Source organism: Diceros bicornis, chromosome 5, assembly GCF_020826845.1.
Source record: "Diceros bicornis minor isolate mBicDic1 chromosome 5, mDicBic1.mat.cur, whole genome shotgun sequence".
NCBI classification, from domain to species: Eukaryota; Metazoa; Chordata; class Mammalia; order Perissodactyla; family Rhinocerotidae; genus Diceros; species Diceros bicornis.
In genome coordinates this window covers 61516127-61529583 of record NC_080744.1, presented here as the reverse complement: position 1 = coordinate 61529583, position 13457 = coordinate 61516127, and the positions used below count along the sequence as shown (strand labels likewise).

Below are 13457 nucleotides of genomic sequence, written 5' to 3'. Positions count from 1 at the left end.
ACAGGATTCAGATAGCAAGGAAAGGAGGAACATTCTCTGGTACCGCTCACTAGTCCGGATTTCCAGCACAACTTCTCCCAAACTGGGGACTATGTCTACAAGGAAGAGAAACACAGAAAACTGAAGAGCAGAAAACCCAAATGTCTGCCCTTGAGAAGCAGCTAGACCTACTTCACATTGCAGCCAGTCCCTAATTATTCAGACGAAGGACACGGGCCCAAGAGGCTGAGTGGCTTGCCAGGTCACTTCATCATCTACTTGATGAAATTGTGTCTGAAACCCTCAACTACTGACTCCAGGTCCAAAACATTCTCAGTGACAGGTGACTCAGTGACTACAAACTGCATCTGGCTTCTGTGTCCAGTTCCACCAAAAACTAGCTGTGTGGCTTTAGCATTTCCCCCACCCCCAAGATTCATGCCTCCTCATTTGAAAACTGGGGTGAAGAGAGTTATATTACATGAAGGGGATGCTAACAGGTTTCATTTGGCTTTAAACTTTAAGGTTCCAAGCCAGAGATGCTGATACACCTGTTGGTTTGCTGCCAACTTCTTGATGAAGAGATGAGGTGAACCTGGAGAAGAGATCGCAGGAGTCCTCCAGGATCTGGGCTTGCAGTTCAAAGAACTTGCTGTAAAGAGCACTAGGAGATAGCGCAGCACCCACTGCCATGAGCCCTTCATCAGGCCTTCCCAACACAACATGCTCCATGTGGGCTTACCTGAGCACGCACGTGTGCAAACACACGCACAAGCTCTAGATGGTGGGACCATTTGGGCAAAGTTTACTTTTAGGCCAGTCAGCCTTGAGCCAAGGTACAAGTGAGATGCTTGACAAGAAGACCCAGGCCCTATCCCTTCTGTTGTAACAACAACAACAACAACAACACTTATAGAGCACTCACTACATTCCAGATTGCTCCAAGTGCTTTACATGTGTCAACTCCAGTAATGTTAGAATTCTATGAGGTAGGCACTTTTTTTTTTTTTTTTTTAACAGAAGAAGAAACTGACACAGAAGACGTGTGCTGAGGTGAGTCTGGTAGGCCTGGCAGTCTAAACCCAGGCGGTCTGGCCCCAGAGTTTGTGTTTTTAAACACTGTACCATTATACTTAAAATAATACCTTCTGTTGTCTCAAATGAGTCAAGTGAAAGAAAGCTCATGTCTTTCTCTTCATACACACAATCTCACTTAACCTTCACACACAGTGGAGGCAGGTATCATTATCCCTATTTTCCAAGAAAGGAAACTGAGGATCAGAGAGGTAGAGTGACCTGCCTAGTTAGTAGGACAGCTTGCAATTAACCCCAAATTTCTTGATTCAAAAACTAGTGCACTGTCCACAAAAAATAACTGCATACACTCTCTTTTAAGCTTCCTCGTTAAACAAACATTTCAGGGTCCTATGAAGCACCAGAAACAGAGGGGAAACAGAGAGGTCCATCTCCTCCAGAAGTTTACCATCTAGTGTAGGAGACAGACAGAGGTATGACACAACCTGTGTGCTCTGCCGGAAGGAAGCTGTGGGAACACAGAGGAGAGGCACATAACCAAGAGCAACCTGGAGGAAAAGTGAGGCTGGGCTTTGAAGGACAGGTGGGAGTTGGCCAGGTGAAAAAAGGGGCGGAGTGGCAATGGCCTGAGCACCTGGGAGAACTGAAGGTTAATTCCGTATACCTGGCTCACAGGATGCTCATGTGGGTGTGGCGAGAGACAAAGCTCGTGCCAGGCAGGCACAAGCCAATCAAGATGGGCCCAGGGGCCACGCTAAGCAGTTTGGGCCTTGTCATGAGGAGAAATCTATGTGCATGTGAGTGTGTGGAGAACTCCGGATGCAAAGAAAGGGACAGTATTTGGTGTACAAGATTGGAGGCTGCTGGTTCACTCCAGCCTCTGCACTCCTAGCCCAGACACTAAAAATCTGTATGACCCGGGTGGTCAGTCACATCCAGAACTCAAAATGAAGGCACAGGAATCAAACTTTGATTGAGTAACCTATGACAATCAAAAATCGCATCACAGATCTTCCTCCTCCCAAGATCCTCCACCCAGGCTCATCTTACTTGCAGGTAAGTTCCCCTATAGATCTGGTACTTGGCAACATGCTTCTTGGTATGTCAGTTCTGCCTTTGATACCTCAGTTATTCAGTATATAAAATGGGCACAATTTTCTCTATCTCAAATAAATGCTAAAATGCTAAAAGAAGAGCAGTGGCACTGAAACATGTGGAAATAAATACTAAATAAAAGTAAGGAAATCTGAGTTCTGGTACCGACTCTCCCACTCACGAGCAACACAGCTTTGGAAAACCCATTTCACCTCACTGCTTCTCAGTAACTACCTGCAAAAAAGATAAGAGGGCTCAACAGGCCACCTCGAAGGTTCCACGCTGCTCTAACGTTCCATGCTTTGATTTGAAATACATTCTGAGTATTTATTGTGAAAGTTACAATACATCATTGATTTGAAGATACACATTTTCCCTCTATTTTAACATCTCTGCGATTGGGCTGTTTTTGTACAATGTGGGGTGTGATGGTTTAATGAGCAGTATTTTTTTCTTTCTTAGTGGTCACAAATTCATATCTTAAGACCAATGACACCTCAGGTTTACTGAAACATAAGTTAGAGTTGCCTTGTTTCTCTTTCCCATTGGTCACCGAGTTCAAGAAACTCAGTAGAAAGACTTGGATTCAATCTGGCCAGGGATATTCCGCAAAACACCTGGAGAAACTCTCTTCTAGACTCAGCTTTTTGTATCCCAGTTGGTTGCTTCCGTGTGTATGTCCCATTCCAGGCTGTGAGCTCCTTGAGGACACACGTTCAATCTGATTCATCTCTATTTCCCCAGGGCCCCGCATATTTGCCAGATTTCAGTCCATGCGCTTAGTCAATGCTTGCGGTGAAAGCAATAAAACTGCCCCCACAGGAGGCCAGCCATGGCCGCCACCACTAGCTCAGGCCACCAGGGTGAGATTCAGCGGCCCAGGCGCTGACTGCCCCACAAACTCCTGCGCCCCCCTCGCTGGGATTGGACACTGAGATGAGCACTCACCAGCACGTCCCTGAAGAGTAACTGCGGCCCGGAGTGCACTGTCCAGTCCACCGCGCCACTATTTGGAATCTTGATGCGAATCACCAGCACCTGGTTCTCCATGGCATGAAAGGGGCCAAGAGCCAGCCAGAGCATTACAGGTTAACGGGGCTCACATCCTGGGGTAGGAGTGCCCACCGGCCCCTGGTCAGACGGGGGCTCCAAGAGAAGACAGAGGGGGAGCGGACTAGGGGTGAGGGGGACGGAAGAGAGAGGAAGGGGCCCGCAGGCACCGCGCCAGGCCCGGGCGGTATGGGGCCGAGGGCTGTCCGCCCGTGAGCACGGACGGGGCAAGGGGCAGGGGCCAGCAGGAACTAGCGGAGGTCAGAAGGTTCTGGAATTGGAAAAGAGGGCAAAACGGGATCGTGCAGCTCTCTGCCGTCTGCGTGGGTGTGAGGGAACGGCAGAGAGAAGACCCCGTTTTAGCGAGATACAGCGGCAGGTGTCCAGTCCTCCTCAGTGGACGAGGGGAGGGTCCCCGACTGGAAGGGGCCCCTGTCCGGGGCTGATAGGAAGGAGCCCCGGGGCCGCCAGGCCCCGAGAAAGTCGAGGGGGCCGTCCGCGGGAGGGGCAGGCGGCGAATCCGCTGCCCGACCCCGAGCCGGAGGGCGCGGCGCGCGCGGGTCCGAGGCCGCGCGTTCCGGAGGCGGCGGCGACCAAAAGAGGAGGAAGGCGGCGGCGGCGGCGGCGAAGGCACGGTTACTCCGGAACCAAAACGCGCGGCGCCGGAACCCCGGGAGCCGGCGAGCGGGACCCGCCTCCCGCGGCGCCATGTTGGAAGAGGGCAGCTCCCGGCCGGACCCGCCCCGCGCCCCGGAGCGCGGGACCCGGGGAGCGAGCGCGGTGCCCCGGCGAGAATGAGGGGACCGGCGGGGCCTGTCCGCTCGCGAGACCCCCGTCCCCAAGTGACCGCCCGCGGCGACCGAGGGCCGGCCCTTTCCTTTCCTGACCCTCTTTAAATCAGCGAGGTGGAAACATCTGACACGAAGGAGGAAACTGATCTAGGGCGCGAGTCCGCCAAAAGCCAGTTGCCGCCTCAAATTGCGTACTGTTCGCCTTTGCAGAAGCCTCGGGAAGACAGCTGCAGCTCTCGTCTGTCCCTACTTCGGAAGCCATGTATCTAAATATTCCTGGGGGTTTGTGCATCAAATCAGCAAGAGCAAGGCAAGAACTCAAAAAATAGTTGTCTTTTCTTTGAAGTCGCAGATCCAGAGGATCGTCATCTCCCACATTAGCTAATCGAATGTGGATTTTTCAGTGAGGTTCTTTACCCCACAATTGCCCCGAAATAGCCAACAGCCTCCTATTCAAAAGCAACGGTAGAGAAATTCAGTGAAGAGTTGGACTGCCTGGGGGCAGCTGCGGTAGTGGCGTCGTCTTCTCTTATTAAACTGTTGCAAAAAATATCTAGTCTAGTCCATAAATTTTCAACTAGATAGCAATGTTTACGCAGTCGGTGATGTCACACGCAGTAGCGATAACCGTTGGTTATTTTTAAATGCCTTGTTAACCTCAGATTTTAGATTGCGTAATTGTGTTGATCTATGATGCCTGTATAGAAGCTTGTCTACAAATTGCAATGTGTAGGTCCGTCCTTTATCTCTTTCTAATGAAAGTGCACATAGCGCTTTACTTTTGGAGGCTGAATTTTGTATAAACTCGGTGGCGTGTCATTTCTCCCTCTAATAGTCAGATAGTTGAATAATGCGAGAGAAAAAATAATTTGAATGTTGTTTAGTTTCAGTATAATACCAAAATTTTGTCTGCGTATTTTCTCTGCTTGAGTTTCTTTTGTATTTAATCTGAAAGTCCATTGTAGGAGATAAATTCTCTTTTCAGTCATTGTAAATTAATAGCTTAAGTAGAAACTCATTTCGTCTGATCCTCCAGATGTTCTAGGAATTGCTCCTTTCCACCTGCGCTTCAGTCCTGTGAAAAATACATCGTTTGCTCAAGGTACCCATGTACTTTTTATTGAAAGTTCATTTCCTATTATTTGAGAAAATAGATGACAAAACTAGAGATTTTCTATGAATCTATGATTTGTTAAAGTGGCTTTTTTATTCATAGTACTATAGGGAAAACCAACTCAATTTGTATTTTCAATTCTTTTGGATATATACCCTGAAGTAAATTTGCTGAATCATATGGTAATTCTATTTTTAATTTTTAGAGGAACTGCCATGCTGTTTTCCACAATGGCTGCACCATTTTACATTCCCACCAATAGTGCCCAAGGATTCCAATTTCTCCACATTTTCACCAACACTTGTTATTTTCTGTATTTTTGTTAGTAGCCATCCTAATGGGTGTGAGGTGATATCTCACTGTGGTTTTGATTTGCATGTCCCTAGTGATTAGTGATGTGGAGCTCTTTTCATATGCTTGTTGCCCATTTGTATATCTTCTTTGGAGAATTGTTTATTCAAGTCCTTTGCCCATTTTTTTGTGTGTGTGTGAGGAAGATCAGCCCTGAGCTAACATCCATGCCAATCCTCTTCTTCTTTTTTTTTTTTTTTTTGCTGAGGAAAACTGGCCCTGAGCTAACATCTGTACCGATCTTCCTCTACTTTATGTGGGACGCCGCCACAGTGTGGCCTGTGGTGTGTTGGTGGGTGCCCGGGATCTGAACCCCGGCTGCCAGCAGCGGAGTGAGCGCACTTAACCACTACACCACGGGGCCAGGCCCCACCTTTGCCCATTTTTTAATCAGGTTGTTTATCTTTTTGTTGTTATAAAGTGATTTTTTTTAATGAGGAAAATTACATTTCACTATTATAAATTCAAAGAGGTTCTCTTTCATCTGTTTTATCTTGCTCTCAATCTTGAATCCTTAACCCAGAATCTGACCCCTTCCCACCGCTTCACTGCTACTACCCCAGTCCAAACTACCATTATGTTTCTCTCCTAGTCTTCTCTTTCCACTATACCCGATACTACCAACGGTCTATTCTCAATGCAGTTGCCAGGGTTAGATCAAGTCACTCCTTTGGTTAAAACTCTCCAGATGGCTTCCTATTTTATGCATGTTAAAAACTAAAGTCCTTCCTTTGACCTACAAAACTCTGCACATTCTTCCCTCCACACCTTCTGAACTCACACCTCTTTCACACCAGCTGCCTCCTCACTGTTCCTTGAACAAACGTGTCAGGCATCCCACCTCAGGCCTTTGCAATTGCCATGTCCTCTGCCTGGATTGCTCTTACCCCTGATATCCACATGGCACACTCCCTCACACTCTGCAGCTCTTGACTTAAATGTCACCTTCTTGCTGAGGCCTTCCCTTAGCACACTATTGAAAATTGCAAACCAGCCCCAAACCCACGCCACCCATAGCTACCAGCACACAGGTGTGCACAATTCCTAGCCTCCTTGCCTAGTTTAGTTTTCTCCTGGCACTTATCACTATCTAACACACCACATGTTTTACTCATTTGTTTGTCCACCCACTAAACTATAACTTCATGAGGGGAGGGAACTGTATGTGTTTTATTCACCAGCATATCCCTAGTACCTAAAAGAGTACCTGGCACACTGTGGACACTTTAATAATATTTCTTGAATGAATGAATAGATTTTAAAGGCAAAGTGGATTGAGTAATAGGAATGCAGCTACCATGTGCATCTCCTGCCTATCTTGAGCCTCACTTGCTCCTTTACCTTTCCACCACCACCACCAAGACTGAGACAACAACCATTATAGATCCCATAGAACCACAAATTTTATAACAAATATGGATTGCCTCCCGTGTTCAAGAATTCCAGTTGTCTCCTTCAGTGTCTAGTGTGGGCGCTTGTGTATAACACTCAAATACTTGTTGATTAATTTTTATTTAAAAGAATATGATGAGAATAGAAGATGAAAACAGGGCCGGCCCTGTGGCTTAGCGGTTAAGTGCGCACGCTCTGCTACTGGCGGCCTGGTAGGTTCGGATCCCCGGGCGCGCACCGATGCACCGCTTCTCCGGTCATGCTGAGGCCGTGTCCCACATACAGCAACTAGAAGGATGTGCAACTATGACATACAACTATCTACTGGGTCTTTGGGGGAAAAAAAAAGGAGGAGGATTGGCAATAGATGTTAGCACAGAGCCGGTCTTCCTCAGCAAAAAGAGGAGGATTAGCATGGATGTTAGCTCAGGGCTGATCTTCCTCACACACACACAAAAAAAAGAAGGTGAAAACAGTAACTTTCCAGTGGAGAAGCCTAGAGGACACCATCCTAACCAAGTGATCAAGATTAACATCACCAGTGATACGTCATGTTGATAACATGTACTCTGATATGACGAAATAAGAAGGGCGCTGACCTCTGTGGTCTTCTTCTCAAAACTCATAACCCCAATCTAATCATGAGAAAAAAGTCAGGCAAACCCAAATTGAGGTGCACTCTACAAAATACCTGACAAGTACTCCTCAAAACGGTCAAGGTTGTTAAAAAAAAAAAAACTGTCACAGATCTGAAGAGACTAAGGGGACATGTTGACTAAATGTAATGTGAGATCCTCAATGGAATCCTGGAACAGGAAAAGAAGAGTAATTAAAAACTGGTGACATCTGAATAAAGTGTGGAGTTTAGTTAGTAATAATGTACCAGTGTTGACGTTAGTTTTGACATACGTACAATGAGTATGTAGATACCAACATTAGGGGAATCTGGGTGAGGGTATATGGGAACTCTCTAGACTATCTTTGCAACTTTTCTATAAATCTAAAAGTATTCCAGAATGAAAAGGGTTTTTTTTAAGTTGTGTTTCTACACACCAACAATGTCTTAGAAATTTTAATTTTAAAAAGATATAATTTACAACAGCAGTAACTACTAAACAATAACATAAGCATTTTCCTCATGTTGCTTAATATCCATTAGTTTTAAAAAAAGAAGAATATGAAGAGGCATAGACAAAAATGATCAGAGACAACTCCTGAAAGTGTGACAGGAAAGTCTGCTCCCTTCTGTTTTGGCAGGAATGGAAAAGAACAGGGCAACAATTCCAGCACTCATACAGAAGCAAAATGACAGTTCAACAGATATTCATGGAACACCTACTATGTGCCAGGTACTATGAATGTTAGATGCTCTAAAGTGAATTAATTCATTAATTTAAAATGTCATTGGATTTAATTTCTACAAAATACATTTTCCTTTAGGTAGAGTAGGCTGGTGTTCCTACAAATCAATTAAGCTTTATTATTTCCCTCTTTTTGTTGTTTAAACATATCTATGTTATTTTCCTTATATTAACTAACAAAATATATCTCAGATTTTTGTGGCACTTTACAGATTGCAAAGCACTTCCACATCCATTATTGGACAGAATTATCCTGGGCACCATAGGAAAGTACAGAGTAATAGTTAAGAACGTGGACTCTGTAGACAGACTGTAGGAATTGAAATAACACTCACCATATGTAACCTTAGGCAAGACTTCTGGGTTTCCACAGCTAAAAAATGGGCATAAAAATAGTGCCTAACTCGTAGGGTTGTTGTGAGAGGATTAAGTGAGTTAATATGTGTAGAGTGCTTAGTCTAGGACTGGGCACAAATAAATACTATGTAAATGTTAGATGAACTCCATATTGTATACATAAAGACACAAATAAGACTTAGAAAGCTCTAATTTTTTCCAAGTTATTCAACCGGTAATGGTACAGCAAGAACTTAAACCATATTTTTTTATCTTCAAAACAAGGTTCTTTGTATTACACACATAGTGCAGCAATAAATACCAAACTAAATAGCATGATTGGGTATCGGACATAGGCATGCAAGAATGATAATACAATTTCAGAATGAAAGGAAACTTACAAAATCACTAATCTAATCCTCTGCCCAATTTAAGAATTCTCTCCACACTACCTAAGGAATTGTCATGCAGCCTCTCTAAGCATCTCCCACAGCAGGAGTCACTGCCTCAAGAGGTAACCCATTCCATATTTTAGCAACTGAATTAAACATTCTTCTTGTCTCCTAGTTACTGACGCATTGTTTCTAGTTCTGTTTAAAAAGAATAAGTCTAACTGATCCTAGTACTCTCTGTTTAATGTTTCACTTCATTTACTTCTACACGTCATTCTGTTTGACTTTAAAATAGCAAAATTCCTGTGTGAAAAAGTAGATGGTACCATTTGAAATGCCTCAAAAAGATAATGCAACAAGATTTCAATCTTTTTTCAGAATACATAGAACAGTGTAAGTTAATTCATTACATCTGAGATGTTTCAAAACTTGTTGCTGTTCTTGTAAAGAATCCATATAATCTCCAATTAAGTATCCTTTTAAAGCTCTTAAAGATGAAGGCAAGTTTTCTTTTTAATTTTGAATCATCACACATTCATCCAACATGGAGCCTTCATTATATGACAAGTACTGGAAACACAAAAATTAGTAACACATGGTTCTCATCCAGCTGTGTACAGAAGCAGTACTTTTTCAGTATGGCTTAGATGGACCCTGTCTGTAGATTCAGAACTGCTATATTTTGTTGACAGGTAAAATTACTAAAATTTGCCTTCAACATGGTCAGTGCAAAAGTATTTGTAGGATGAAAGAATGACTTGATTTTTAAATGTAATCTAAAATTAAGTGACACTAGATTTTTTATTCAAACTTTCAAATTCTTGGTTCCTTCATTTTGTAAATGTGAGATTTGAAAGCATAAGAAACTAAAATTTTGGCTTCATCTCACAGTAAGGGCCTTAATACCATATGTGAAGAAAGGTTACAAGATAATCTCCTACCTTCATGAGTTATTTTCATCCAATTCTTAAACATGTATATTTTTTGAAATAAAACATCCACTTTAATTAAATGGAGTGTCAATTTATATCTATTTACTAGAGTGTTGATTTTTATTTTTTATATTTTTATTCTTCCTTTAGACAACTTTTTAGATCTGATTTTAAATTATGCACTTATATGAAAATAGAGTAAAATGAATCACTTTGTGTTTAATAAATTCAATGTTCTGTTTACAGACAGATTGTTATAAAATTACTGATATATTCGAGCAGAAGCAGTAAAGGTTATGTCAAATAACTGCTAAAAAAATCATACTACGTAGCATTAATTATGTTACCTTAACACACCAGCTTCAGGGGCTGCATAATTGTTTCTGCCAACCCATAAATTTTTGAGTAACAACAAAATTATTGTGATTTTTCTTACTAAATAATTCATACATTACAAAGCATGTATGTAACAAGGTCCATGAATCACTAACGCATATAATGATCATGTATCTAATGACATATCTCTTTTCATAAGATAAATTCCAATAGATTTATGTATTTAGGTTAACTAAAAAATACTGAGTTTATAAGGTTCATAATTCTATCATCAACAATAACCAAAAAAACCTTTAGATATTCTTTAAGAAGTATAGCTTCCATGATTTGCTTTTAAAAACTGAAAGCTTTTGTTTTAAAATCCTTGTGTTTAAGCTACTTTTTCATGAAGTTTTATAGTTTTTAAATTGATACTATAAATATCACTGAAGATAAATTAATAATATAATGGAGTAGTACAATGTTCATAAACTGTATTTAAAATGATTTAAGTGCAACTAAAATAGCTATAAGCAATACTATATAAAACCTCATACTAGTAGTAGCTGATATTCTGTATCCAGCAACTGGGATCTAAAAGAAGATATTTTCATTTACTAATTTTCCATGCTTTTCTTTGGTCTTATCTTAAATAATCTCAAACCAAGTATATCCTTTTCTTAATGCTGCTAAAAATAATCCCAAATGAGATTTCATCTATTTAATTAAAATTAGGCTTCATAACTAAAATTTTTAAAATTCCAAGACTGCAACATATAAAATGATCTTAAATTAGCAATTTACCTTTTTTAATCTCTAACATTTTTCTAAACTCAGTTATTTTCTATAGAAAGCATACAGTCAGTTATGTTTTATCATAGTAATATTGAATCCTTTACTAATTTTTAAAAATTATTTTCAATTGTGATAAAATACATATAACACAAAATTTAACCATATTAACCATTTTTATGTGTATGGTTCAGTGGTATTAAGTACATTCACATTACTGTGCAACCATCAAGACCATCCATCTCCAGAACTCTTTTCATCTTGCAAAATTGAAACTCTGTACCTGTTAAACACTAACTGCCCATTTTCCCTCCCTGCTTTGCTAATTTTTTAACAGCTTTATTGAGAGATAGTTCACATGCCATACAGTTCTTCCATTTAAAGTCTACAATCCAATGGTTTGAATATAGTCAGAGTTGTGCAACTATCACCACAATCAATTTTAGAATAGTTTCATCACCCCATACTCATTAACAGTCACTCCTCATTTCCTCCCAGCCTTCCCAGGCGTAGGCAATCACTAATCCACTTTCTGTCTCTATAGATTTGCCTATTCTGGACATTTCATATAAATGGAATCATACACTATGTGGTCTTTTATGACTGGCTTCTTTCACTTAGCCTATTGTTTTCAAGCTTCATCAATGCTGCAGCATGTATTAGTACTTCATTCCTTTTTTTTGGCCAAGTAATATTCCGTTGTGTTAATATGCCACATTTTATTTATCCATTCATCAATTGATGGATATTTGAGTTGTTTCCACTTTTTGGTTGGAATGAATAATGCTGCTATGAACATTTGTGTACAAGTTTTTGTGTAAACATGTGTTTTCAATTCTCTAGGGTATATACCTAGGAATAGAATTGCTGGGTCCTATGGTAACTCCAAGTTTAATATTTTGAGGAACTGCCAAACTTTTCCAAAGTGGCTGTTCCATTTTACATTCCCACTAGCAATGTATGAGAGTTCCAATTTCTCCACATCCTCGTCAGCACTTGTTACTGTCTTTTTGATTATAGCCTTCGTAGTGCATATGAAGTGGTATTTCTTTGTGGTTTTGATTTGCATTTCCCTAATAGTTAATGTTGAATATCTTTTCATGTGCTTAGTAGCCATTTGTATAACTTCTTTGGAGAAATATCTGTTCAAATCTATTTTTCAATTGGGTTGTTGCGTTATAAGAGTTCTTTGTATATTCTGGCTACAAGTTCCTTGTCAGATATATGATTCGCAAATATTTTCTCCCATTCTGTCAGTTGTCTTTTCATTTTCTTGATAGTGTCCTTTGAAGCAAAAAATTTTTAATTTTGAAGTCCAATTTATCTTTTTCGTTGTTGTTGTTTGCCTTTACTTTTATCCTTTCCCAAAATAGAGGTTTATAGTAGGCTCTACATGGAATTGGTTTCTTTACCAGAAGCTAAGTGAATTTTTAGAAATGCACTTACTAAAAACAATCTAGATTTATTTCATCCCAGTTGTATTAAATGTACTCTCAATTAGCAGAACAGAGTTCTGAGAAGTAGCTGGAGCCAAGCTTGTGTCAGCGGAAACTATTTTAGCCACATTTTCATTTAAAGAAAAAAAATTTTCACAACATCTGATCTCGTTTATATTAGAAAAATGCTCTGTGGACTGTGGTCACCACTAATAACACTTATTGTTGGAAAAGCTCCTGTGAAACATTTGTCAAGCACATAAATTGGTATAAAAGTGAAATATAGTAATTAAGATTTGTGTTCTATTGATTGTGTAGCTAAAGTAATTTTTCATTACTAACATAAGATTTAATAAGTATAAGTAGTTAAAGATTCTGACTTGGCACTAGTCATTAGCATGTAATTGAACTAGTAAAAAAGATCAGTTAAAGCTGTGTTGATTACCACCTTATCTTTGAAAGGCAATTAAAGACCTCAATCATTGCAACAAGATTTGATTGTGCAGCCTTTATTGGACATTGATCTTTCAGCAAAGTGCAGTTACATTTTCCATTAATTTACAGTAACGCTGTTTAACTCTGATACCCTAGACTGTTGACCCAGGTGAGATGTAATGCTAAGTACTTGTTTAGGTTAAGATGCTCCCAAACGTCATTACTGTCTGAATGGTAAGGGCTGAAAAAGAGTAGATACCCAATCCACTAGCTTTAGGATAAGGTTTCTGTTATCTGCACTAGGTTTTAAATGAAATGAAAGCAAGATCCTTGTCTTCATGTCACCCCACTCATTTAAACATCATTCATTCTTTAATAGAGTTAAGAGATATTTCATGAAGAATTATAGATGTTCTGTGCTTATAGTTTTGAATAAATATAAATGATACAAAATGAAATGTACATTTAAAAAGAAATACATATGGCTTTTAATAATTAGAAATGTTTCAGTTTTTACTGAAGTCAACAATTAGCAAAATATTAGTGACCAGATATGTGTGATGAAAGAAATTACAACTGTTTGTACAATTTGGTATGTTAAGACATTAGCATTGAGACACTAGGGATTTTTATATTAGCAACCTCTTCCAT

The 13457-nt window shown here is 40.4% G+C and overlaps 1 protein-coding gene across 3 annotated transcripts in view; it reads right to left on the bottom strand.

Annotated features, from left to right (window-relative positions):
* MAP2K5 (mitogen-activated protein kinase kinase 5) overlaps positions 1–3736 on the bottom strand; it is a 236955-nt gene extending 233219 nt beyond the window's left edge. For 2 of the 3 annotated variants that reach the window (XM_058541929.1, XM_058541930.1), the window contains exon 1: positions 3058–3736. In XM_058541929.1, the coding sequence (XP_058397912.1) occupies positions 3058–3192 (135 nt within the window). In that variant the 5' untranslated portion in view covers positions 3193–3736. The remainder of the gene's footprint in view (positions 1–3057) is intronic. The other variant, XM_058541928.1, reaches the window with a different exon arrangement.
* Between the last annotated feature and the right edge of the window lie 9721 nt (positions 3737–13457).